Genomic DNA, 26,964 nt, shown 5'->3' with positions numbered 1-26,964 from the left:
CAATCGGAGACATTTTATATCTTGTTTTTTGGGAAACTGTTATTCTCTTTCGTGTTTCTTTCAACCGACTTGTTCCCTCAACAACAAGATGTCCACACAGTGCACACTACATTCCGGAGAAAGGAGGCAAAACAGAGCTTCGAGGGCAGTAGAAGCACCTGGTCTGGCTGAAAACAGTGTGCCTCTAACACAGTCGCCCTTTGTCAGGAGAGACTACCCAGGGGCTGCTCAGTGGAAGGTGCTTACACAAAAACTGCTGGCCAGGATTGAAACAGCTTTATATAGAAAGCCTCTCAGTTTTGAAATTGCTTCTTAGACGAAGCTACTGCTTGAAACTGGGAAAACTGTGGCTTGGGGCAGGAGTTGGGAGTTAAGCGGACCATTTTCAGCCTATTTTTACTGTTTGATGACCTCCTTAGTAGCATTTCAGTGGGAAAGGGGAATAAGAGAGGCCATTGAGTGGAGCTGGTGGATTGGTAGAAGGGAGCATGTCCTCAGCATGAGGTTGAGTAGGTGTATTGAGCAGGTGGTGGGAAGGTGGTAAAATCTTGAGAAGGCATACAATAGAATCTAAGAGGAGCCTTCCAGGGGCTCGGATCCAGTGTGCTCATGCTCCTAGGTTGGACGATGATGAACCTTTTTCGAATGGAAGGGAAATATGCCAGCGGTGCTCATAAAAAGAGACATGAATGGAGTTGTCTTACTAGTAACAAGGCTTGTTTAGCTTTCCATTCTGAATTTTATATATTACCTCAAAGATTGAACTTCATCGTCAGAAGACAAATTTCTTTTGGCATCTGAGACTGATTTTGTTTTATACCATACAGTAGTTTAAAACCCCATTTTATTGTTCTTGTGCTGCTGTTTTATAGCAAGAAAAATGATATTTCTTGGTATCGTCCCTGACATTTATGTAAGAAAACATTCCACTGTTGTAGCCTGCTTGCTCCCGTATTGTATCGTTTGCTATAAATTTTTTAGATATCCATGAATGATCAGTTTGTAGTTCAGCTACAGTGAAAAAAGGAGAGGACCTAAGAGCACTCTCCATCTATTCAGACACAAAAAGCTCTTCACAGATGGTTTTATGTAACTTACAAACCTGCAGCATTTTAGAGCAAAAAACTCCACAAAGTATTTCCAAGACAGAATATAAATTTAATTCATCACAAGCAAGAATGTCCCTGCATATGTGCTGTCAATGAAGAAACTTTTTCTTGTAGGTATTTTGGGGCTATGTCCCAAGGAGAGATTCCTCCAGTGAGAGAGCGTTCTGAGCGAGTTGCTTTGTCCACCTGGGCAGAACTTACACCTGAGCTGTTGAAGATCCTGCATTCTAGGGTAAGGGCCATACTTCAGTGTCAAGTGGGAATGCAGAGACAGCGTTGAGGCCAGGTGGGTACAGACAGAAGCCCACCATCCCCTCCTCAAGTCAGCTGGCCACTCAGCATCATCCTAAAGTGCATTAAGCCATGCACTGAAAGTAACTCTTCCCTGGGGGAAATAGGAATGATACTGAAGTGGGCAGTAAGTTAAGTTATCAGCAGGGTCATCCCAGATGTCCCTGAAGCTGGTAGAATGTCCAGGGGCCCCATGCGATGCTAATCCCTTCTTTCCGGAAAGTGCAGGTCCACATCTCTTAACAGTATCCCTTTCCTGATCAAGACCATAAGATGAAGACAACCACAGTTTGTAAAGAGAGGCAGGGTTTTCCCTGGAAGTTAGGCTATGTTATTCCCCAGTTATCCCAGGTGTGGACATAGCCTAACTTTCAGGGAAAACCCTGCCTCTCTTTACAGCCACATTATTCTGGGAGCTGCCTGCTGAATGGATGAGGAAGTGTGGTTTAGTGCCACTGTACCCTGCCTTAGGATCTAGGACAGAGTGGTGTGGAGGGAGTCAGGATTGATTTAGCCAACTGTCAGAGGTTTAGCATTTCTCTAGGATCAGAGGGCCAGAGAAGGTGTATTAGGTTTCACCAGGGTATCTACACCCTTATCACATTATTGGCCAACAAGCGGCCATTCATTCCCTTCTCCTCTCAACCACCCGGCAACTTGTGCGGTGGACAAGGCGCAGTCTGAGGTGCCTGGAACCGAACCACATGTGGCATACAGACCACAGACCCCATGTTATTCCTGGGAAACATGTGTGCATGTGTGGGTGCATGTGTGGTCCAGTGCAAAAAATTCAGTGGACTCTAGAGGCAAGAGACAACATCTAGTTTTAGTTTCACCACTAATTTTAGTCTCAGACAGTCTTTTGCCCTTGGTTTCATTTTCCAGCTGCACTATCTGTCTTACAGGGACAACCAGGAATGAAACAGCAGATAATAAAAACATCAGAAAGAAATTAAAATATAAATGTACATGTTCCCCATAATTGGGACAGCTGAAGTTAAAATGATTAAATCATATATCAGATTGTTGTTTACTGGCTATTTCTATACCCTTGCAAAGAGAAGTGCCAATCAGAGTCCCCTTTCTCCCTCAATACCCCCATCCGTTGCTGTGTGCTGCAAGAATACAGGGCCTTGCCTGGGCAGGTGTTTCTCAGGGCATGCTCTCCTCCTGTCCCTCATTCTCTGTCTTGTATCTGTCTCTTGCCCTGCAGGTTGGTGGCAGACTGATCATCCATGTTGATGAGCTGGCCCAGATGTGGAAGGTGCTGAGTCTACCAACAGATCTGTTTAATAGTGTGATGAATGTGGGCCGCTTCACAGAGGAGATTGAGTGGCTGAAGTTTTTAGCCCTTGCTTGCAGCTCTCTTGGTGTCGTAAGTTCACTTTAATGCTTTTTGTCCTTAAGAGAAAGTTTCTCTCTGGGCCTGGAAGGATAGTGTATCTATACACACAGTCCACTCCCCAGGGCTGATGATTAGCTTGCCTCTTCTTTATACTCTTTCTCCTGTCTGAATTAGGTCATTTCTCCACTCATCGGCCAAAAGTAGAGGTTAGGAGGAAAGAGAGGAGAAATCTGTCATTAGGCTCTGGGGAGAGGTTGACTTAAATGTGGCTTTTGGTTTATTTATGAATTTTAATCATTGCACCTAGATTTATTTCCATCACCACTTCACTCCCTCCATTCATATTCCTAAAGATAATCAAGATCCAGTTGTAGAATAAGATTCACTTGAGTGCCAGACACCTAGAAGATATACCAATAAGACACTTTTAGAAGAGGTGCAGCATTGTAAAAAGATATTTGAGAAGCATAATTGGATAAAAAAAATCAGAGACAAGAGAGCAGGAAGGGAGAGATGAGGCTATTTCCAGACTTACAGTTATGACATCATTATGGATACAGGATCCTAATACAAATTAATGCCTTCTCCAAATTTGACTTGGTTTACAATCAGAAAAGCCATTTTCTTGTTTTAAAGAAAAAGGTATTGCAACCAGTTTGTGTGTGTGTGTGTGTGTGTGTGTGTGTGTATTTAAAAGCTTTAGGTATCATACGTGACTCACTCTTGTTAAACACTGTTATAATAACTTAAATAAAATTAATCAGAAACATGGTTTTTTTAAAAGTCTTGAAATACATACAAGTTTAAAAGTTAATGAGAAAATTATTGCCTCTGCCAAAACCAAATGGCATGAGAAGGTAGTTTGAATCATTTGGTTTATCTAAACACGATCTTGTTCTTTCATCTCAAATAGGCTTGAAATGCATATTTGACATTTTAGCTTCTGGGGAAAAGTACCAGAAATATTGTAGTCCAACTTTCCCTCTGGGTTTTCCCTGCAATTTTCATCATAATCATTTCTTTAGAGAGGAGAGGAGAGGCCATTCCGTGGGCTTTTTTGTCTTCGTTGTTTTTTATAGCAACTTTATATAGTGAATAAATTACTCTCCTCCAAAGAGGAGAGAAAAATTCAACAGGGGCAGGCGAGTTGCTAATCATATTTCTGTGGAAATATCCCCAAGAATTGGGGGAAAATCACAGAAGAAAAAATAAAAACTTGACACGTTTTATCAAAGAGTCACGAATTTATTCACACCACATTCAGGGATGTTAGGGGTGATCTACCCAACTCACAAAGGGTAGAGTCAGAAAATAAATAGATTCAATTTAATCCAAGAATTTTCACCAGATACAATAACTAAAACAGCTTTAAGGTAAATCGTCCAATCTCTCAGGTTTCTCTTCATTGCTCCTCTCTTTAAGATGGCAGTTGAGTGTATAAAGAAAGCAGTGACTTTAGGACCTCAGAGCAGTCAGGTGAAGCGTTTCCCAAGTCTCTCGGTCTTCTCTGGCACCTCCGATCTGCATGGAAATAAATATTTGTCTTTCAGTCGCTAACTGGAACTTAAGTCTTTGGTTTTTCCTCTCTCACAGCACAGAAGTCTCCACTGGCTCACCTGTGTTCCTGTGGTGCTCAGGGCATCCTTTAGTCTCTTCTAAGTTGCCCTCATCCGTTGCCTGGCCTCAGTGTTCTACTTCACAGCCCCTCACCACCTCGTGAGATGTCTGAGTCTCTCCTGTCCAAGTATCTCACAATAACCAAGAGTGACTTTGGAAAGCCAAATTCCAACACTCCCTCTGCTTAGCTCATTATGTAGCGGCTACGTTTTCTTTGATATGGCTGCCTCTCAAATTGGAGAGGGGAAACCATAAGGTGAATTGTATCTTTCTATCTCCTTGCTAAAGCGAGGAGGTTGAATTAGATGTTCCATGAGATTCTTTTATCTCTCGCATTCTGTGATTCTTTTCTCCCTCCTCTGCTTCCACTGAGACACTCTCAGGCCCGGCTCTGGATAACAGTGGACCCCCAATTCTGAGAGATCTTGAGGTATCTGAATTTGCCTCTCATTATTTCGATGTCAAAGAATACTTAGAGGTGAAGTCAGCCTGAAGGTCTAGTCTGTAAATAAAGGGTGCCCTGTGAATCCAGGAAACAATACCATTATACCCACTTGTTTCATATTGGACTATTGCTGGGAGCTTAAATGTGGGGGTGGTCAGGGTATCCCCAGCTGGAGGAGGATTTGCATTCTAATTAATCCATACATCCTTAGACACAAGCCCAGAAATTCCTCCTTTCTTTGCCAACTCACCAGTCAGCCATCATCTCTGTTCCATTTAGAAAATCCAGTTCCTTCTGTATAGAAGAGTCTAATGGCAGGAATTTTAGGTAGCAGGTGTATTTACCCCAGTCTTGAGCTCTGAGTCTACCCATGTGATTCAAATGCTATAGCATGCAGACCTGCATTCCTCTTCCTTTTCAGCTTTCTCTTTTTCTAGGATAGCTTACACAACCTCCTGTTCCACTGAGACCAATTACGTAAAAGAAATCATGTAATCGTGTTCATTGGAAGGAATGATGTATTTTATCAGCAAATAATTCACTTTCTGAGTCTTTCATCTCTAAGTTTGAAAATGTGGCTCATAAGATGCTTAAAGGTTATCTCTTATAAGGGGATTCCTATCTGACCAAAAAATCTTACGCGACAGAATACAGATTTCTGTTTACATTAGATTTATTTAAGTTTACCAAAAAACTCCAGACCAGCAAGTTTTTTCATCCATTCATCCATTTAGTAAATCTTTTAAACTATTCTAAAATCTTATGAGAGCAATAGAATTTGAAGGTTTGTTGTTTGAAGCATCGATGAAAGGAGTTTGGGATAGAAAGCATCTATATTAGTTTGCTAGGGCTCCATAACAAGTACTACAGACTGGGTGGCTTAAACGAGAGAAATTTATCTTCTCACAGTTCTAGAGGCTGGAAATCTGAGATCAAGATATGTCTGAGACAAGTCTCATTTGGCTTGTAAATGGCCATCATCTCCTTCCTTCTTCACATGCTTGTCCCTCTGTGCATGCATCTGTCTAGTCGCTCCTGCTCGCTCTCGCTCTCTCCCTTCTCCTCTTCCCTTCTCCCCTCTTTGCCTCCCTCCCTTGCTCTCCTTCTTGCTCTCTATCTCCTCTATCTCTCCATCCCCCCTCTCTGTCTTCTAATCACCTCTTCTTATAAGGACACCGGACCTATTAGATTGAGGACCACTCTAATGACTTCATTTTAGCTTAGTTCCCTCTTTAAAGGCCCTGTCTTCAAATACAGTCACATTCTGAAATACTAGGAGGTGTGGGGCTTCAACGTATGAACTTTGGGCAGACACAGTTCAGCCCTATAACAGCACTCCAATTTGGGTAAGACTGTAGGAAGAAGAAAACAGAACAGAGGCAATAGGAGAATAGGGGTTTTTTATTTTTTAAGAGAAGCAGAGAAAATGAGCTATGGACGGAAATTATGACGTTCAGTGAACATGTGCTTGCAAATCTACCTAAAACCATTGGCATACTGACCTCATCTCACATACTTGCCCTCCCATTCTCACTGACAGCCTCTTACCCAGTTTCCTGTATGCCCAGCCTCCGAACCTCCCTCACAGAAGTGGCCGGCGCACTGCCTCATACACGGCTTCACAACACTTAGCAGGAGAGGACTCCCAAGGGCAGGAGACAGGAATTAAAAGTGGCTTGCTGCAAACCTAACATTTCTTTGCCATCCATGGCTTATCATTTTAAAATTCAAGTATATTGAAGATTCAATTTCATAAAACAGCAACATTTGTAAATGTAAAGAAACAAAATTTAAATATTAAATCAATTAAAATGAACAATTAATTAATTAATACAATAAATGTGTAAATTACCTGCCATCAGGTAAAACTGTCACTCCGGGAAGATGGGCCAAGTTTATTCAGCATCCTCATATATACCTCCTGACATACAGAATTACATTCCTGGGTAACACACATCACAGTTAAAGAAGCACCGTGTGGATATCCATTACACTTGGGGAGGAAGGGGGCAGAAGAGCAAACAGCAACTGCAAGGGAAGAACAATGCTGGCCAGTTTTAGCAGCTGCTTGTTCATTCACCCAGTTCACCACTCAGGACTAATTTTTCTCTGATCCCTGGAAAGTATGTAAGGAGAATCTGCACATGTTTTAGTAAACTATCAAGATATATGCTGACCTATCTTTGCTAATCCAGACCTAAATAATCCTTTGAATCATTTCTTTTCTTTATCCCATCATTTCAAAACCTATCCTTTATTCCAAGGATAGGTTTATTTAAAGACAAAGTAAGTAAAACCTCAGTTCTGAACATAATATTTTAATGTTCAAGTTTCATTGTAAGGAGTGTTTGCTTCTGTAGCAACCCTTCCATTAAACCTTCTGGCATTCATTTATTAATTTTTCCCAGAAACTACAAGGTTATTATTATGTCATATAAAGTACTGGGTGGTTCTGATTAGATGGATCCACGTTTTAGAAGAACTGGTTTTTATCATGATGTTCAGTGTCACTTTTCCTGCATCTGGGACTCTCATCTTCCCAAGGAAAGTGCCCTTCTCCCACCCCCTTTCCACTCCTGTGGCACTGCTCCAAGTAGCTCACGGGAATATGTAAGCTAAACTAATCACCTCATCCCTTTGAAGATAAGATTGGAGAACTATAAGAATATAGAATGCAAATCAAATTCTCTTTTAGTAAGGCTATTCTGATAAAAGTAATAAATATCTTAAAGTATTCAGCAGTTTATAAACTTAATTCTTTGAGAGTAACCCTCCAACGCAGAAAAGAAAGGAATATAAAAAAGAGACACCCAGTAGATCAATATATATTTTTTTAATTAAATGACATTTAGGTCTAAAAATTCACTTTCAATAAAATATCATCCCAACTTCATTTTATGAGAGTAAAACTTTTCTTTGTAGTATCTAAACTGATCTTAGGAATCTAGTCTGGAATAGTGACTTTATCTTCATTCAATTTTATGACTTTATAGACTATTTCCAAAACTCTTAAGATAGTGTGTGAAGTTTTATCATCTGACCATGATGGTGGACCTCCCAGGATCCCTTTTAGCACCTTCCAGTTCCTCTACACATACATTGCTGAAGTGGACGGGGAGATCTCTGCATCGCACGTCAGCCGAATGCTAAGCTACATTGAACAGGAAATGTAAGTAAACTTTTACCAACTGGAGGGGAAAGAATATAGGGAAAATAAATCTAGCAGATCAAGATAATATAGTGAGGTTACTGTTACACTGCTCTAGGAACAGAAATATTGTGAAGAAAAAGATAAGAATCTGAAAGAGAAAGGATGGAGGAAGAATGGTATAAGACAACTGATTCTTAGAGTGCTGCTGAGACCAGCAGCGCAGCATCACCTGGGAACTCTTAGAAATGCATATTCTAAGGCTACACAGTGAACGTACCCAGTCAGTTGGAAACTCCAGGGCTGGGACCCAGGTATCTGTGTCTTAGCAAGCCGTCCAGGTGACTCTGGCTCATGGTCAGGTTTGACCAGTGGGTACCAGTGGAGGAGGAAGAGCAGGCAGTCAGGAGTTAAGAGAAAAAGAGGGTGATGAGGGTAGGAGCCATAGCAGAGTTCCTTTAGAGTGCGAGTCCTTTATTTTCTTTCTTAAGATTGTTAAAAGAATTAACCCCAGATATATATTTTTTCCCAAACAGAATTGGTCCTGATGGTTTAATCAAGGTGAATGACTTTACCCAAAACCCTAGGGTTCGGCTGGAGTAAAAGCACAATTTTGGCAATTTTAAAGGAAGATACAGAGATGATTGTGCTTCAGAATGACTGAATCCCACACACCATCCAATGTCCATTTTCTTGTACAACTGGAACATGCTAATAAACAATTAAGCAAACATGAAATCGAAAATGTGTAGAATTAAGATGTAAACGTATTGGAACAAAACACATTAGCAGAAGATTAGAATTCTTCCCACACAGACAGTGAGTAAAAGTGGCTGAGGAAGCATGGATAGAAAAATGCATCTCGAGTCAAAACCAGATTGGCAGATTTTCAAAGGTAGAATGTTAACCATATACAGTTTTGATGTTTTTGATTATTAGGCATAGCTTAGATGAGTATCTTTTACATGGTTAATCCACGTTTTTACCAGTTTATTTCTCCATTTTTTTAGTATGATGCTAATCATTCATTTATTCATTTACTCACCGACTTTTACTGAGGTGGGCTATATACCAGGGATAAGATTGCCAGATAAAATAAAGGACACCTGGTTAAATGTGAATTTTGAATAAACAATACTTTCTTAGTTTTTTTCCTCCAAACTCGGCAACCCTAGGAAGGAACTGTGCTGGGTTCTGGGCATATACAAATAAATAGTATCTGAATTCTGCCCTCAAGGAGATCACAGTCAAACACTAAGACATAAACTTCAATCACTTTAATGCAGGCAGCCCCAAGAAGTACTCATAAAGTGTTTCAGAGATCAGTATTAAAGTCAAAAGATTTGTCTGACATCATATATAGATGTTTGGGACCCTCTCGGGAAAATCCCCTGAATGAGTTTAAGACCTCTGACAAGGTTATAGAAAGATTTTTCTTTCTCCCAGGAGGCAGATGAGATTACCAGGCTGTGTGGCTGTTGTTCTTAAGACAAGGTGTGCCACAGTTGCTGGATCCCTTCTATCTGTAATACTATTCCCTCCTAAAAGTGGTTTTTGTATGAAAATCATGTTAGCTTGCTTTTTCTAATGTACATATATCTCTTTACTGAATTGGGGAGAAATTTGTCTTAGTGTCTAAATAAGTAAAAGGTCGCGATGGCACATCACCATAGGCATTTGATTTTGACTTAGAATGAAACAATAAAGAGCTGAAACATATCCTATCCCCATAGTCATTTGGCTTCACCTGCAGGGGCGTGGCAACAACTAATCCTCCTGCCAAAGCAACCTATCATTTGCATCCACTCTGGGACCCTAAGCTATTTGAAAAGGCTGAGGCACTACAGGTGAAACCTGGCACTGTATTTCATAAGGGCAGATTCTTCACTAAGTTCTCATCTGTCATTGGCCGATGGCTGCTTCTAGGGGTATTAAGTTTTTGGTATTTCTGGTTTGCCCAGCTCATGACCTGAACTTGCTCCTTTTGCTCCAAACAAAAAAAAAAAGCTCTCAGGTAGGAAGGCATATGGAATGTGCACCACCAACATCTGCTACAATGCCTTACAGAGATTTTCAGAAATCATTTAATTTGCCTCGGTCTCTCAGTTTCTCTTTGATACGACTTTGCCTGGAAGTAAGGAGTGAAGGGGAGCAGAGGTAACAGCCCCAATTTGAAAGATCTTAAGACAACAAAGTTCATAAACATAATAAAAGCAATAAGGTCCTTCGTACATTTGAGAAAACAGACTGAAATTAGAAACTCACCCTCAGTAGCCCTGAGCATAATCCCTCAAGGATGAGGCTGTTGAAATCCCAGCCATCAAAGTGAATACTGCACACAGATATGAAGTCATTGATGGTATTGTAGCCATCAGTTAATACTAAGCACAGTTGGCAATACCACTGTGGCACTACTGCCAATTGTTCATTTCTAAACCACCACTTGGTGTCCGTCATTTTCCTCCTCTCCTGCTCTGGCTCACTGTGGCAATGTTTCCTCTAAGTTGCTGATATTGCTAAGTCCAAGATGCTCATCTCAGATCCAGCCTCTATAATAGCACATCTGCCAAAAAAAAACCCTGCTTTAGCAGTTACCCCAATGGGAGAAAAGAGCTTTTCCTTCAACTTGCTCTATGCCGTATTAAGAATATTAATTAATGAATAATATCATATTAATGATAATAGCCAACATTTATTAAGGACTTACTGTATGCAAACAAGCCACTGTGCACAATGTATGTTTGACATACATTCTGAAATATTTTTTTACAATCTGACCTGACAAAGTCAGTACTATTATCCCCATTTTATAGATGAAGTAACAGTCTTAGAGAAATTAAGTTGTTCACTGTCACTGGTAAGAAGGAATTTGAATCCAGGTCTATCTGACTCCAAACTTATACTGCTTTGTATGCTCAATGCCTATTGTAGTATGGCGTTTTCCCACAGAAGCAGCCTCTGAGACAAGGATTTAAGTGCAAACATTTTACTATCTGGGAGGCAATCCCAGGAACAGTGGAAAGGGAGTAGGAAAAGTAAGACAGTGTTAGGAAGAAAGCCAACAGAGGGTATATTATCAAGCAAGTTGTCCTTGGAGTCCGATCCTGCTGGAGCACTTTGGGAGACAGTGTAGAAAGTCCCTCCTAATTATCCCAACCTGAGGGATGAAGGAACTCGACATCCATCATTGGCTAAGGGAAGATTCCTCACTGAGTTGTCATCTGTTATTGGCTGATGGCTGCTTCTAGGGGCATTAACTTTTTGGCATTTCTAGCTTGCCCAGCTCACGACCTGAACTTGCTCCTTTTGCTCCAGGGGAAAAAAACAACAACAAAAAAACTCGGGTAGGAAGGCATTGGTGTTCACTATAAACAGCCTTTGAAGGCATATAGATGGGGCACCACCACCATCTGCTTACAGTGCCTTACAGAGATTTTCATAAATCAAATTTTTAGCATTTTAATCACTACTGTTTCTCTACTCAGGTCAGGCACAAGTCCACAGAGGCTGCAGGGCAGTAAGTGACTGACATTGTACTGTATTAAAATCACACCTGATCCTCAGATCTGGCCTATTGTCCCAAACCAACTGTTTCTTCCTTGTGATGAGATCATTCTGAAGGGGCTCTCTTAGTCTCTCCTGCCAATAGACCCTTGTCAGACCAAGCCCACTGGCCTTCCTATTATGACCAGAAATACTTGAATCCTAGCATGACTCTGGTTAAGCTGTCAAACTGAGAACCCTGTAACATATGGTTTGTATTTCTCCTTTATGAAGAAAAACATTCAGGAAGCAATAAAATTAGGATTTTATCAAGAAAAAGAAGTGGGCTTTCTGTTTCCTAAATTGAGCTATTTTGATTAAAGAAGACTGCAGATACATTTAAAGTTTCAGTGGGAAATGCAAAGACTATGGCTCCATTCCATTTTCTCTGTGCTCCATGCCCTCTCTCTGATGCTCTTCAGTCAGACACCTCACTATCACTAGTTAACTGACAACTTCCAAGATCACCAGGGCAACAGAAGGAGCTGGACACTTGACTGTGGAAAGCTGGTTTTGAATTATTTAAGAATAGGATTCTTAAACCTGAAATTCTGGAAGAGGATCCTGAATGCTTCTGATAACATTATATATATAGATACACACACACACATAAATACGTTTCAGAAATGTGCATATTAGCATTTTTTCTGAGGAAAAAGTGCAAAGCTTTTAGCAAATTCTCAAAATTGTATATGATTTCAAAAGGTTTAAGAACCGTTAGATTAGAAATAATTCCAGAAGATACCAAATGGCCTAAGGAGAAGCAATATAGCAGTCTTAGATCTTTCCAAGCAGAATCGAGCTCATACTCCCTCCCTACATTTATTATCCCATCCATAGCCTCTTGTTTTTTGAATCTTGTATTCTGGCTATAAGTCTCAACAGTGTCTTTAGTTTAGATTTTCATATACTTTTCAATTTTGGTTGTTTCTTATAAACTGGAATATGGTTAAATATAAAGAGACTTTTACACTTCAGAGGTGAGCCAATTGGAGAAGCCATTGGTCCATTGCACTAAATTATAAAACACTGCCTAGACCAAGCAGAGCCATTAACTATTATTATGCTAGGGGGACCTAAACTTCCACATCAGGCTCAAAGGGATGAGCCCTGGATAATCCTGAGTCTCGGAGCATTCAAGTGCCTATCAGCTTCAATGCACCAAAGAAGTCCAAATACTGGTTGGTTCATTTATTTACTCAGCAATTTAAAAATTCCTACTATGTGCAAGGCATTTCATTAGGTATTGGAATATTATACTGAATGAGATATGGTCCCTGCTTTCATAGAGACTAAATTCTACTTGGGAAGGCAGACATTAAATAACTAATAACACAAATGAAAAGTAGTGTTATAACATCCTAGTATGGGACATACAATCTAGTTGGAATGGAATAGAGAGGTAGAAGGAAAGGCTTTCTTGAAGCAGTAACCTGAGCATGAACTCAGAAGCCTGTGACTTCAGTTACCACAGATGACTGAGAAATGTGTATCTGTAGCCCATACCTCTCCAACAAGCTCCAGACTCAAATATCCACTTAATAGCATCTCTTGGGTGACTCCAAGGCACTCCTAATTAATAAGCTCCCGAATTAGTTCCTAGTTTACTTTTTTTTCATAATAAAATATTGGAGGAAGTGAGTTCATAAACTTCCCTACTAAATATGGATCTCTCACATCACCTATCCAAATGAAAAAACTTAGAAATCAAAGTCAGTGTAAATATCTCCCCCTTGCCTCACTTCCCAAATCTGTCACCAAGTCTTGTCTGATTCACCTCCTTTGCAGAAGCACATCTCTCCTCTTCATCTTCCCTCACCCAACCCTTCACTCCCAGCTACCAACATATTTCCTCTGGACAATATGGTGGCTTTCTACGAGTCTGATTATGATAGGAAACAGAAGAAACCCTCAACTGAGATTTTAAAGATAATTTAAAAGTTCACAGAGATGTGGATGAGGAAACCAATAAGGAGAGTTGAGGCACTCAGAGACTAGCAAACCAGTCTTTCATGATTAAAAACAAAAACAAAAACAAAAACAAAAAAAACCACTCAGCAAACTAGGAATAAAAGGAAACTACTTCAACATAATAAAAGCCATATGTGAAAACCTCACAGTGAACATAATACTCAATGGTGAAAGACTGAAAGCTTTTCCTCAAAGATCAGGAACAAGGCAAGGATGTCCATTTTTGCCAATTCTATTTGACATAGTACTGGAAGTTCTAGCCAGGCCAATTAAGCAAGAAAAAGGAACAAAAGGCATTCAGACTGGAAAGGAAGAAGTAAAATTATCTTTGTTCACAGATTATATGATCTTATATGTAGAAAATCCTAAAGATTCCTCCAAAAACCTGTTAGAACTAATCAATGAATTCAACAAAGTAGCAGGATACAAAGTCAACATAAAACCATTAGTTGTGTTTCTACACAACTAACAATGAACAATCTGAAAAAGAAATTAAAACAATTCCATTTAAATATCATCAAAAAGAATAAAATACTTAGGAATTAACCAGGAGGTGAAAGACTTGTACAATGAAAACTTCAAAACAATGATAAAAGGAATGGGAAAAAAATGCAAACACATCTCATGTTCATGGATTGCAATACTTAATATTAAGATATTAATGCTATTCAAAGTGATTTACAGTTCAATCCCCATCACAATATCAGTGATGGCCTTTTCAGATATTGAAAAACTCATCCTGAAATTCATATGGAACTTCGAGGAACTCTAAATAGGCAAAGGAATCTTGAAAGTGAACAACAAAGCTGGAGGATTCACACTTCCTGATTTCAAACTTAGTGCAAAGCTACCATAATAAAAACAGTGTGGTACTGGCATAAAGGCATACATATAGACCAATGGAATAGAGATCCCAGAAATAAACCCTTACATATATGGTCAAATTATTTTATGAGAAGAGTGCCAAGACCATTAAATAGGGAAAGGATAGTCTGGGAAAATGGATATCCACATACAAAAGAATGAAGATAAACGCTTACCTAACACCAGATACAAAAATTAACTAAAAATGGATCAAAGACCCAAATGTAAGACTTGAAACTATAGAAATCTTAGAAGGAAAACAGAGCAAAAGCTTCATGACATTAAATTTACCAATTATTACTTGGATATGACACCAAAGACACAGGCAACAAATGACATAATGGACAAATTGGAAATTTCGTGAAAATAAAAATCTTTTGTACATCAAAAGGGCTATATCAACAGAATAAAAGGGCAACCCACAGAATGGGAGAAATTATTTACAAATCATTAATCTGACACAAGATTAATATCCAGAATATGTAGAGAACTTCTAAAATATCAAAAATAAAATTACAAACAACCCAATTTAAAAAATGGAAAAAGGAGTTGAATAGATATTTCTCCAAAGAAGATAAACAAATGGTCAATAAGTACATGAAAAGATGCTCAACATCACTAAGCATCAGGGAAATGCAAATAAATCAAAATTACAATAATATACCACCTCACATTCATTATGATGGCGACTGTTTTTTAAAAAATGACAAGTGCTGGCGAGGATGTGGAAAAATTGGAACCCTTAGTACTGTTGGTGGGAATGTAAACTGGTACAGCCATTGTGGAAGAGTATGGTGGTTCCTCAAAAAATTAAAAATAGAATTACCACATGATTCAGCAATTCTGGGCATATAATCAAAAGAATTAAAAGCAGGTCTGGGAGGGATATTGGTACATCCATGCTCACAGCAGCAATATTCGGAATAACTAAAATGTAGAAGCAACCCACATATAAATCAAGAGATAAATGGATAAAGAAAATGTGGTAAAAACATACAATGGAATATTACTTAGCTTTAAAAAAGAAGGACATTTTGACTCATGCTGCAATATGGATGAACCTTGAAGAGAAGCAAAACAAACCAGTTGCAAAAGAATAAATATTTCCACGAGGTACTTAGAGTAGTCAAAATCATAGAGACAGAAACTAGAATGGTGTTTACCAGGCACTGGGGAAAGGGTGGAATGGGAGTTATTGTCTAATTGGTATAGAGTTTCAGTTTTACAAGATGAAAATAGTTCTGGAGATGGATGGGGGTGATGATTGCACAATATTACAAATGTATTTAATGTCACTGAATCATTCTTAAAATTGGTTAAGGTAGTAAATTTTATGTTCTGTGTATTTAATCACAATAAAAAAGTTGGGGAAAAAACGCAGACAGAACAAAACAAAACAAAAACCTCAGACAAACAAAAAAAAGAATTGGGAACATAAAATTCCAAACTGTAGAGAACTGGAATACCAGGCAGTCATTTTTTAATTGTAAATTAATGGAAACAATGTTGATATTAACAGAAACCATTCATGTAACAGTAAATGTATCATATTGTATTGTATATAAATATATTTATATATGTATACACAGTTGGAAAAAATCTAAAAGGGAATGCACCAAACTGTTAAGAGTGGTATTCCCTGGATAGTGGGATTATATGAGTGATTACTGTTTCTTGCTCATCTATAATTTCTAAAATAAGCACGTGCTAATTAAGAAAAATCAATACCAGTTTTTAAAAATCAAGTCAACTAAAAAATCTAATCACGGGTGCTTATATTAAACACATATTACAGGAGCGAGTTGAAGAAGGGAGATGGTTCAGTCTAATTCAAAACTAAATTTATTAAATACGTAGTTTCGCAAATAATTCAGTGTGCAATATATTGCACACTGACATATTTTAGTGGACATATTTTAGTTTCTAGGTTTTTGTTTTAATTGTAATTGAGACTTTCAAAGGGTAGCTCTTTTTCTGGTTTAGAAAAATGGAATCAATTGGGTTAATTTCGCCCCTACTAGTTCTAAAACATTAACCCAGCTGAATGCCTTAAAAACCTGACTAATTCCCATTAAAATTCGTGCAGCATGCCGTGGTCAGAATACCGTGTCATTCTTTAACAGTAATTACCTAGACTGGAGAGAAAACAACTATGTATGGAAGTAAAACCAAGATCCCAACTAATGAGTATCATTCTGAGATCAAGGGCTGCAGTGAATAATTTTGAAATTTCCGTTAGAATTATGCAGAGATAGCGAGGATTTTAATTGACTATCATGAAAAAAATCATTGAAAATGGCACACAAGACATCGAACAAAAAAAGTAAAGAGCCCAAACCCAAGAGCCCAGCGCAATTCTCTCTGAAGCCTATCCTCCATCTACCCGCATCCTTTCCCCTGGCCCTGTCGGGTGCTTGTCGCCACTTCCCCTAGCTGATGCAGGGCAGCGATCTTCCACCAAGCGCTCTCCCCTCGGGATCACAAACTCTGCTCTTCCAGGTGTTCAGGAACTCGGCTACTCTCAGCCCAGAGCCGAGACTCCTCGCCTCGCCCCTCCCGGCCGGCCCCGCCCCTCCCGGCCGGCCCCGCCCCTCCCGGCCGGCCCCGCCCCTCCCGGCCGGCCCCGCCCCTCCCGGCCGGCCCCGCCCCTCCCGGCCGGCCCCGCCCCGTCCCACCTGGGCCCCACCCCGTTCAGTCCCGTCCCACCTGAGCCCTCTCCCGCCCCGCTCCGCTCGCGTTCAGCGTCCTTCCCTACCCTCCCGCTGGGTGTCAATAGCAGGGAGCGGGGCGGGGTCTATTGCGCAAGCCCAGTGCGCCGGGCTGGGAGAAGGGTAGAGGCCTCAGCGGCGCGCTCGGGACTATGAAGCCGCTGCATTCGGCGGGCTCCCTCCCGGAAGCGGAAGCCTGGGGGGCGGGCCAAGGGGAGGGCCGGAGTCCACGGCGGTTAATTCCTTTTACCGTCCGGCTTGGCTTTCCCCGGTCTTGGCTTTTCTGAGGCTGCGAGAGATGGTCAGGTCCGGATCTCGACCAGGCCAGGTGAGGGCCGCGGACCTGAGGCGTCCATTCTGGGGGTGGAGAGGGACTGAAGGGATTCTCGGGTGGTAGAAGTGCAAAACTCTGAAAAAAATACCAACAAAAACATTGCGGCCGCATTCAAAATGCTGGGAAAGGAGAGTGTGTGTGTGGAGTGTGAATGTGAGGGGGGACATCTCATCTTAACATCTTGACACAGCCGCACTGTGCATAGATGTACATTCTATTTTAATCATTGTAGTCCTGTAGCGGACCCGGGTTCGAGTTCAGCCTCTGCTGTTGGGTGCCGTGACTTAACCTCTTTACGTGTTGTTGCAGCAAATCCAGGTTTTCGGCTCTTCCAGCAAGTGCCGCTGTTAGCTGATCTTCTGTCATGATTGCTGGTATTTTACTACTAGTAAAAAAAAAAGTCTGGTTAGTGTCCCTGCCTTTAGCCTTACCCCTCTCAAATGCACGCCCTTCGTTGTAACTAGTTATTCTCTTTTATGCTTAAAATCTGACACTGAAACACTTCTTTTTCAAGATAAAAATCTCAATTCTTTGGCCTTGTCAACACAGCCATTTTAAAAATCCCGGCCAGTGCATGATTTACCAGCCTCCACCCCCATTCCAATATTAATCTCCACTGTTCACTTATTCTGCAGTATTCTAGATGCCCCGGGCCCTCTCGTGCTTCTATGGCTTTGCGATTTTTGTTACACCTAGAATGCCCCCTTTTATCACTGACACCTTCACTTCCCATCTCTTGGCCTTCAGTTCAAGGGCCACTTCTGGAAAGTTTGCCTAGCACTTTCACATCACCATTGTTTGCGTGCCCCTTGGTGCCCTTTTGTGCCCTGTACTAACCTTTATCAAATCACATATTTTAGGGTAGAGAAGTTGCTAATCTATCTGCCTCCTTTACTACACACTTTATCTCTGCATCTTCAGGCCTGGGATAGCACCTGGCATACAGTCGATTTTCGGATAATGAATCAACTCTTTCTAACACAGACCCACTACTCAGTGATCTTACTCTTCTTTTAATGTATCCACCACCACCCCCTTTTTTGGTCCTCCCTCATTTATTAACTCACCTGTAATGCTACCTTCCTCCATTAAAGTGAATCTTACCCTTTTTTCAAGTCCTGGCTCAAGAGGACATGAGTACTTCTAGACTAGCTCCACCCTTACAGATTTTTTCTCTTATATTGAATGAACTCAATATGTGCAGTCAGCAAGAGGGGAAAACATGGTTTTTGTAGTCATCGTCACTTACAGATTTAAATTCCAATTCTGTCACTACTATGGTAGTGATAGTAAGCAAAGTACTTTTTACTTCTCTGAGCCTCCTTTCTCTTATCTATAAAATAGGTATAAAATTTTGCCTCAAAGAATTGGGGAGATTAAGTCAGAGAACATGGTTAAACATCTGCCTCACACTTGGCATATGTTTGCAACATAATTTAGCCCTCTTAAAAACATTTAGTTACTACCATCTTAATGATAATAATAGCTAACATTTAGATAGCAGGTACTATAAGTGCTTTTACATATACAACATATTTTCTCATTTAATCTTCTAGCAGGTATAGTACCTGCTCATCTTGTAGCAGGTACTATAAGTGCTTTTACATATACAACATATTTTCTCATTTAATCTTCATAGTAGCCTTAGGAGGTAGATATTATTATCACCTCCATTTTATAGATGGGAAAATTGGCATGGAATGTTCAAATAACTTCCCTGCAGTTACACAACTGGTTATCAGTGGAGACAGGAATCAGATCTAAAGGGCTAGTGCCAGAGTCCATTCTTTTAAATATTGTGCTAAGATGTATAACTGAACAAGCTACCTTTCTGAAATTTAGGTTCCTATCTCAGAAATAATAACTCACAGAGTGTGTATTAAGTGTAAATGAAAGGATTTAGTACACTCGGAATCGTTCCACAAATGTAATTTATCTTGCACTTGTTGGTAGGAAATACGACTTCCAAGAAATGCTTATGTTTTTTCTCAAATAGCAAAGTGAAAAGTTTAATGATAATACCTGATGGAAGAAAATGTGAGGTAAAACAAACTGATTCTCTCATGCATTGTGATTTGGGGCACTCAGCGATTTAGCAATTTGTATCAAGGGCCTTTGAATGGCTAGTAATCTCTCACCAAATAATTAAGCTTTTAATCCCGAATACGAAAGGCTATTTTCAGTATATGGAAAGGTTTATTTCATGTTTGTTTCTTAATTGTGAAGCATGAAGCCAACCAAGGGCACATTATTTACTTGCACTCAAGGAAATACTATGCAACAATTAACAAATTTTGAAGACTATGTTAATATAGAAAGATTTAAAAGTAAAAATACAAGATTCAAAATTGCAACTATCTAGTCATGATGACCATAAATAAGTAAATAAGGAAAACTTATGAAAAAATTGGAAGGCACAGTAGCAAAGTGTACAACTAGTGCCTAAATCTTGGTTTCTAAATACTGTTGTTCACAGGGAAGTGATAAGATGAACTTGAATACATCAAAATGAAAAACTGCACAGCAAAGGAAATAATTTACAGTGAAAAAGCAACGTATGGAATGGGAAAAATATTTGTAAGCCATATAACTAATAAAGGATTAATATCCACAATACATAAGGAACTACAAAGTAAGAGTTAAAACGAAAGTAACCTAATTAAAAAATGGGCAGAGAACTTGAATAGACATTTCTCCAAAGACATACAAATAGTCAACAGGTATATGGAAAGATGGTCAGCATCAGTAATCAGGGAAATGCAAATTAAAACCACAGTGCGATATCACCTCACACCTGTTAGGATGGCTGTTATAAAAAAAATAAATAAGTGTTGGTGAGGATGTGGAGAAACTGGAACCTTCGTACACTGGTGATAATGTAAAAGGTTGCAGCCACTATGAAAAACTGAAAGTTCCTCAAAAAATAAATCCCACTTTGGGTATTTATCCAAAAATAAAAACAATCTTGATGAGATATTTGCATTCCTATGTTCAGTGCAGCATTTTTCAGTAGTCAAGATGTAGAAACAACGTAAATATTCATGAATGGATAAAGAAAATGTGCTCTATACACACAATGGAATATTCAGCTTTGAAAAGAAGGAAACCTTACCATATGCAACATGGATGAAACCTGAAGATATGTTAAGTGAAATAAGCCAGTCACAGAAAGACAAATATTGCATCATTCCATTTATATAAGGTATCTAAAATAGTTAAATTCATAGAAGCAGAGAGTACAATGGTAATTGCCAGGGGCTGGAGGGAATTGCTATTCAATGAGCATAAAGTTTCACTTATGCACGATGAATAAGTTCTAGAGTGCTCCTGTACAACGTAGTGCCTATAGTTAACAGTACCGTGCTGTACATTTACCATTTTGTTAAGGTAGATCACATGTTAAGCGTTCTTACCACAATGAAAAAACGTTGAGACTGGTGCACCTTGTAGAAAGTAAGGGATAGCTTAAAAACGAATGGGGACATATTAAAGGATACAGGAGCTGGTTTGAAGAGACTGATACTGACAGAATCTGGGACAATTTGAGCATCAGAATTAATGACAGTAATGGATCATGAACCATTGAATAAAGTAGGAATCAGTGAGTCTATAGTACCAAATAAATGAAGAAGGAAAAGTGCTTCACTGAAAGTTGAATGCCAACTAATATAGAAAGAATGATCTAAAAACAATCACCAATTGACAAACGATTAAGGCAAGAATTATCAATGGATGCTAAAACTACTGGGTAAAAAATTTGATGAATAGGATGTGTAATCTCAAAGTATCTCTCCACAAAATGCTTAATATTTACAAAGGTAAAAATAGTACCCTTATAGTGAAAAACCTGGCAAGTTTACATCACCAGTAATGGGACAAACTGACGTCATATGCCTACTCGTGTTGTATTGAGAGGGACACAGTATCCCTTTGTGATATTATTGCCAAAAATTCTCAATCTGAATCTAATCATGAGAAAACAAGTCTAAATGTCCAGAGGGACAGTCTACCAAAGTAACTGGCTTGTACCCTTTAAATATGTCAAGGCTGTAAAAGACAATGAGTGACAACCCAAGGAGCTGTTTCGGACTAAGGAGACTAAAGAGATATGACAACTTATTGCAACATGTGATCCTGGATTGGACATGGACCAGAGTTTTTTTCTATAAAGAACAGTATTGGGATAATTGGCAAATGTGAATAAAGTCTGTAGATTAGATTATACTGTGGTATCACTGTTAATTTCTTGATTTTGATCATTATTCTTTGGTTACATGAGAGAGTAACTGTTTTTAGGAAATATGTAGGAATAAATATTTAAATATAAAGGAGTGTCATGTCTGCAGTTTACTCTGAAATGGTTCAGACAAATAATACTATCTATATATTTTGAGAGAGGACATGGCAGATGTAGTAAAATGTCAACAGTTGGGGAATCTGAGTTAAGTGTATACAGTTCTTTGTACTATTATTTCAAAATAAATACAAAAAAAAAAAAAAAGAAATGTGCCAATCTCATAATTACTGTTGCTAGGTATTTTTATGTTGGGTGATTTTCTTTACCTGATTGTACTATAATCTCATTTATCTCAGTATATTTTTTAAAATTAAGAAAGATAATAATTGTGGTAGTTGCTTTTGGACTTAGCAGCACCATGTTTTGTTTTTTTATTATGGTTCTGGCCAGGAACCAACAGAAGGGAAAGACCTGGAGAGTGTCATGCAGGGCCTAGTAGAGCCTACGGTATATGGGGTCTGATTTCCTACAGCATTGTTTCTCACTGCTGGTTTCATTACTCTATCACATTTCAAGTTGTTGCAAAGAGAAGCATAACTCTATCAGCCCAACTTTTCAATATGTTCTCAGTAGCATTCTTAAAAGGAGAGAGTACATATTCCAACAAATAATAGAATATTATATAACTCCAGAAAGTTTAATAGTTATTACTCAAAGCTGTCTTGGGATGAAATATGTAAACATGTCAAGAAAAATCATAAATGTAATTGCCAATAGTGACTACACCTGAAGGGTGAAACAAGGGAATCAGTAGGGAATTTAAACAAATTTTTTAAAATTATATTTTAAATAGAGATTATATTTATCTTTTATAAAGTTGTTTAAGATATAAAGAGATATACCATGGAAAATCTCCCTTCTTGCTCTGTCCCCCAAATTTTCAGTTTCCCTCTCCAGGGGCAACTACAATTAACTGTTTCATGTGTAACTCTCAAGATACTGGATGCATGTAAAAGCAAATGTATGTTTTTTCTTCTACACAAAAGGTAGCCTATGTATGTTACTTTTAAAATAAAATAGCATTGCTATATGAATTTAAAAAGAAAGATTGAGAGAATAGGATGCAGATTAAGAGGAATGGTAGAGTTTTTGTATGCTAGTGTTGTCAGGCATTTTAAGGATTGTGGATAAATAAAATCAGTTATGAATTCTGCCCTATATGTTGAAGTAACATGTTTTGAAGAATTTGGGGGATATAGAACATGTTTAAGGATTGAGTAGTGTCCAACTTACTGTAGCAGGTACTTCTGGTTAAAATAATACCTTGACTTCAATTTTAAGGTGAAATAGGCTTGAGGAACAAATATATGTGTTGCTTGCTTGATATTTTATAAAGAACAGATTACAAGAGTTCAATTATAATTGTGGAGTTTTAGAATATATCACATTTATTAAAAATTAACATGGTACATTCATAAAATAGAATATTATTTAGCCTTAAAAAGGTAGGAAATTTTGACATGCCACAACATAGATAAACTTTGAGGATATGCTAAGTGGAATAAGCCAGTCACAAAAGGACAAATACTGTATAATTGTACTTATACAAACTTCCTAGCGTAGTCAGATTCATAGACAAAGTAGAAGGGCAGTTGCCAGGGGTAGGGTGGGGAGGAGATGGGAGTTAATGTTAAATGGGTACAGAATTTCAGTTTGGAAAGATGAAAAAGTTCTAGAGATGGATGATGCTGATGGTTGCATAACAATGTGAATGTATTTAATGCCACAGAACTGTATACTTAGAAATGAATAAAATGGTAAATTTTAGGTATGCTTTACCACAGTAACAACAAAAAAAGGAAACCATGAGTAACATTTCAGGTTTTGTCAAGATAGCATACTGAACATAATAGAAAAATATTTGTGTATTACTGTAACATAATGCATTATTTCACAGGTGTTACCTTCAAGAAAGTACACTGGACCTGCTAAATTAACAAATGGAAAGAAAGGGTAAGTATTTAAAGAAGATTACAAGTTCAGGAAATCTCAAGAGATTTTTCAGGTCTTGGGGCTGGACTAAATCTAGCTTACCCAAGAAAACTAGATGGGTCTCTACCTTCACAAAACTCTGAGAAGGAGCTTTCCATATATACCCATGTCGACCATTTTAGTATTTAACTAAATCTGTATAAGGTTCTATGTAAATCCATCTTATACATGGTTGGACAAGTTTTCTTATCGAACCTTTGCTGGAAAGAAAATGACTACTTACAATATATTTTAGAAAAAATTTTTTCATATTTATAAAAATATTAACGAACTTTTTTTCTAGGATTCATTTAAGAAAGATAACACGTTTTAATGCAGATTCTGGCCATCCCATTCATTCTGATTCAGAAAGTCAGGTAAGATTAAACTGAATAGACACAATGTACACTATTTTAATTAATCTTCAGGTAAAAGCTAAGAAGTGGGGATAAAAATTTAAAGGTAAAGTATTAATTGCCCTAAGTAAGTATGAAGCCTTTTGCTTTAAAACATGTTTTTTACTGGTAATAATTGCTCCTAAAAGAAAATTTAAAACTATGTGATTAATTTTTTCTGCATTAAAATTTTACATATACATTTCTAAATGACTTTCTCTTTACAGACTGAAACTATACAGGGGCTTGATGGTTGTGCTTCTTTGCTGCGGGACATTTTGAGAAATGAAGATTCAGGTTTTATTCTTTAAGTACTATGTTGATTGCCTTTTCTCGATTAAATAGTTCTCTTAATGCTAATGAATTTTTATTTTAATTATTAATAGGTTCAGAAGTAGCATATTCAGAAAATAAATATAATCCCAGACCTTTAAAAGGCAAAAGAAATGGATCTAAAAAGAAAGGACATGAAAAACATACTGTTCCTTCAGTAGTCCAGAAAGAACTTTGTAAGTATTTTTTCTCTTATTTATTTAAATATATTACTTAATTCAGAGGGTTTCGATAAGTTATTAGAATTATGCAGTTGGTCTTTTATTTTAATAATATATTGGTTATTCAGTTTTGTGTGCTTATGCTTCTCATTCTTTACTCATCTATTAATCGCTGAGTAGTTACTTTACTTACTATTACTTTCCCAAGAAGAAAAGTAGAAAATGACTGTCTGGGTTTTGTAAGAAAAAAGATTGAAATTCAGAATGACATTTAAAAGGTGTACAGAGTCATCTTTGTTCCACAGATAATCACAAATTGGTTGTGTTTCATGTGTATACTTATTGTTTTAAAATTATTCAATATGTATATATTCAGTAGCTCAACTTGTTGAGCTGCACAGGTAGAATACACGATACATAAGAAGGTAAAATTCCAAGATGGATAGATTAAGTAAGGAGAGAGGCCTGCCACTAATTGACAGCGAATGTAGCCAATAATATTTTACACTTTCATGGTTAACTTGTTGACTTAATTAAGTGTACTGATTCAGCAAACAGCTTCGAATAAGCAAGTTTTGATTATGTTGTTCCTTGGAGGCCTATAGAACAAGATAACCCAAAGTGGGGATGAAAAAGTCCACAGTAGGAATTCAGGTGGACAAAAATGGGTCTAGCTAGTTCCACAGCTCAGGTGGGCCAAAAATGTTAGCACAGCAGTACATGCTGTGATTCAACTCAAGCAAGGGGTGAAGTTTAGAAAATTCACTACAGCAGTAACCCTGGATATTAAGAGATTGGAATCCAGGCAAAGAGGCTGAGAAAATGAGGGTAGAGCATTCACGACCTAGAAGTTGACGTTCCATATGGTCCCTGAGTCAGGATTATGGCGGAGGAAACAGCTTACTAACCTGTCTTGGAGGCCAGTCACGTTTAGCCTCAGATTATCCTGACCTGCGCAGATTGTAATGGTAGTCACTAGCCACATGTAGCCATTGAGCGCTTAAAGTACAGCTAATACAACCAAGGAGCTGACTTCTAAACGTTATTTAATTTTAATTATTTTAAATTTAAATTCGAAAACTGTTACTTGATCCAATTATTAGAAAACTTTTAAGTATTGGAATAACAGGTACATGAGTCTACTTTATCAACTGTAAATTTCATCAAATCTAAATACAGATTAAGTATATTTTTATGAAAATTTAGCATCCAGATTGAGGTGTGCTTTGTGTAAAATACACACTAGGTTTAGACAATTTAATACAAAAATAAAACAACTCAAATTTTTACATTAATTACATGTTTAAATGTTAATATTTGGTCTAACCCAGTGGTCAGCATAAGTAATGATTATTTTATTTATTTTATAAATAAAGTTTTATGTGCTAATTTATTTATGTATTTTTTTATGGCTGCTTTTGTGCTGCATTGACCAAAGTGAGTAGTTGTGACAGGCCATTAGGCTGCTAAGCCTAAAATATTTGTCCTTTATCCTTTTAAGAAAAAGTGTGCTAACCTCTGGTTTAAACTCTTAAAATGGAGGCCTATGTTTTTGGGGCTCAATGGACAAAGACAGGAGTGTTAGTACCAATTGCCTATTCCTTCAGGGTCCTACTTTTTCTCAAGCAGGTTATTTCTTGTCCAGGGCACCCTTCCTTAAGGAACTCTCATTTGGAATGTATGTGGCTGACAGTGGTGCCATGGTAGCAACTTGGATCCCAGCTCAACTGCTTGTTACTCAGAGTTCCAATAGAAACAGATGGCAACACCCAAATTAAGATAATTTAAGGAGGATTTATTTACAGAGGAACTCATTACAAAGGTGTGAGTGGGGTATAGGGAAACGAGAAAGGATTATGCTAGCCCAGTTCTAGCAGCAGCAGCAGAGCTGTTATCCTCCTTAGGCCTTAAGGAATGAGGTGAAAGAGAGGTTACTAGGACTTAGAGATACTATTGTGTAGAGTAGGCCACCTTTAGAAGAGCAGTGAGCTTCATTTAAAGAACAAAGCCAGCCCAAGGTGGCCTTGTAGAAAAGGAATTGAGAATAAATACTCTGACATTGCTTCTTACTTTCCTTGGTAATTTCAAGACTCTCATTGATTGGACTCAACTGAAGCCCTGTTGATGTATATCAGGTTTGCAATTTGGTTTATATTCTTACAAGCTAATAAGTTAGCCTTACTATGTTATGAATGTTGGCAGGAGACACAAGTCTCCTGGGTCAGAGACAAAGGACTTTATTATACATACTACAGCAAGCAGCATGTACATCAGCATATTTGTGTTGGTTCCCCCTTATACCATTTCTTATGGGGGCGATGTGATAGACTCAGATGGATGCTGTGCCTGCTGTAGATTAAGTTTCAGCTGAGAGACACTGGATTGGAGAATTCATCCCTTTGGTAGTAAGCAAGCCTATATTTGTCTCAGGG

The 26,964-nt window shown here is 38.4% G+C and overlaps 2 protein-coding genes and 1 long non-coding RNA gene across 5 annotated transcripts in view; 2 read left to right on the top strand and 1 right to left on the bottom strand.

Annotated features, from left to right (window-relative positions):
* Window positions 1-8,585, top strand: part of ROPN1 (rhophilin associated tail protein 1) — a 28,165-nt gene extending 19,580 nt beyond the window's left edge. The window contains exons 3-6 of the mRNA XM_039843219.1: window positions 1,224-1,341; window positions 2,614-2,775; window positions 7,801-7,976; window positions 8,492-8,585. Of these exons, the coding sequence (XP_039699153.1) occupies window positions 1,224-1,341; window positions 2,614-2,775; window positions 7,801-7,976; window positions 8,492-8,558 (523 nt within the window). The 3' untranslated portion in view covers window positions 8,559-8,585. The remainder of the gene's footprint in view (window positions 1-1,223; window positions 1,342-2,613; window positions 2,776-7,800; window positions 7,977-8,491) is intronic.
* On the bottom strand, window positions 3,742-17,224 carry LOC120586720 (uncharacterized). Of its 2 annotated transcripts, none has more exons than XR_005648785.1 (3): window positions 17,089-17,216; window positions 6,660-6,835; window positions 3,742-4,266 (listed from the first exon to the last, which is right to left on the bottom strand). It is a non-coding gene; the product is annotated as an uncharacterized LOC120586720 (long non-coding RNA). The 2 variants fall into 2 exon arrangements; XR_005648784.1 differs by having other exon boundaries at window positions 3,743-4,266; window positions 17,040-17,224.
* The window catches only part of CCDC14 (coiled-coil domain containing 14), a 34,023-nt gene continuing 24,275 nt past the window's right edge, over window positions 17,217-26,964 (top strand). For both annotated transcript variants that reach the window (XM_039843216.1, XM_039843218.1), the window contains exons 1-5: window positions 17,217-17,369; window positions 23,570-23,625; window positions 23,948-24,020; window positions 24,266-24,335; window positions 24,425-24,547. In XM_039843216.1, the coding sequence (XP_039699150.1) occupies window positions 17,340-17,369; window positions 23,570-23,625; window positions 23,948-24,020; window positions 24,266-24,335; window positions 24,425-24,547 (352 nt within the window). In that variant the 5' untranslated portion in view covers window positions 17,217-17,339. The remainder of the gene's footprint in view (window positions 17,370-23,569; window positions 23,626-23,947; window positions 24,021-24,265; window positions 24,336-24,424; window positions 24,548-26,964) is intronic.

Source organism: Pteropus medius, unplaced genomic scaffold, assembly GCF_902729225.1.
Source record: "Pteropus medius unplaced genomic scaffold, Ma_sr-lr_union100, whole genome shotgun sequence".
Lineage (NCBI taxonomy): Eukaryota > Metazoa > Chordata > Mammalia > Chiroptera > Pteropodidae > Pteropus > Pteropus medius.
The sequence above is the reverse complement of the archived record's forward strand: the minus strand, read 5'-3'. Positions and strand labels throughout refer to the sequence as shown.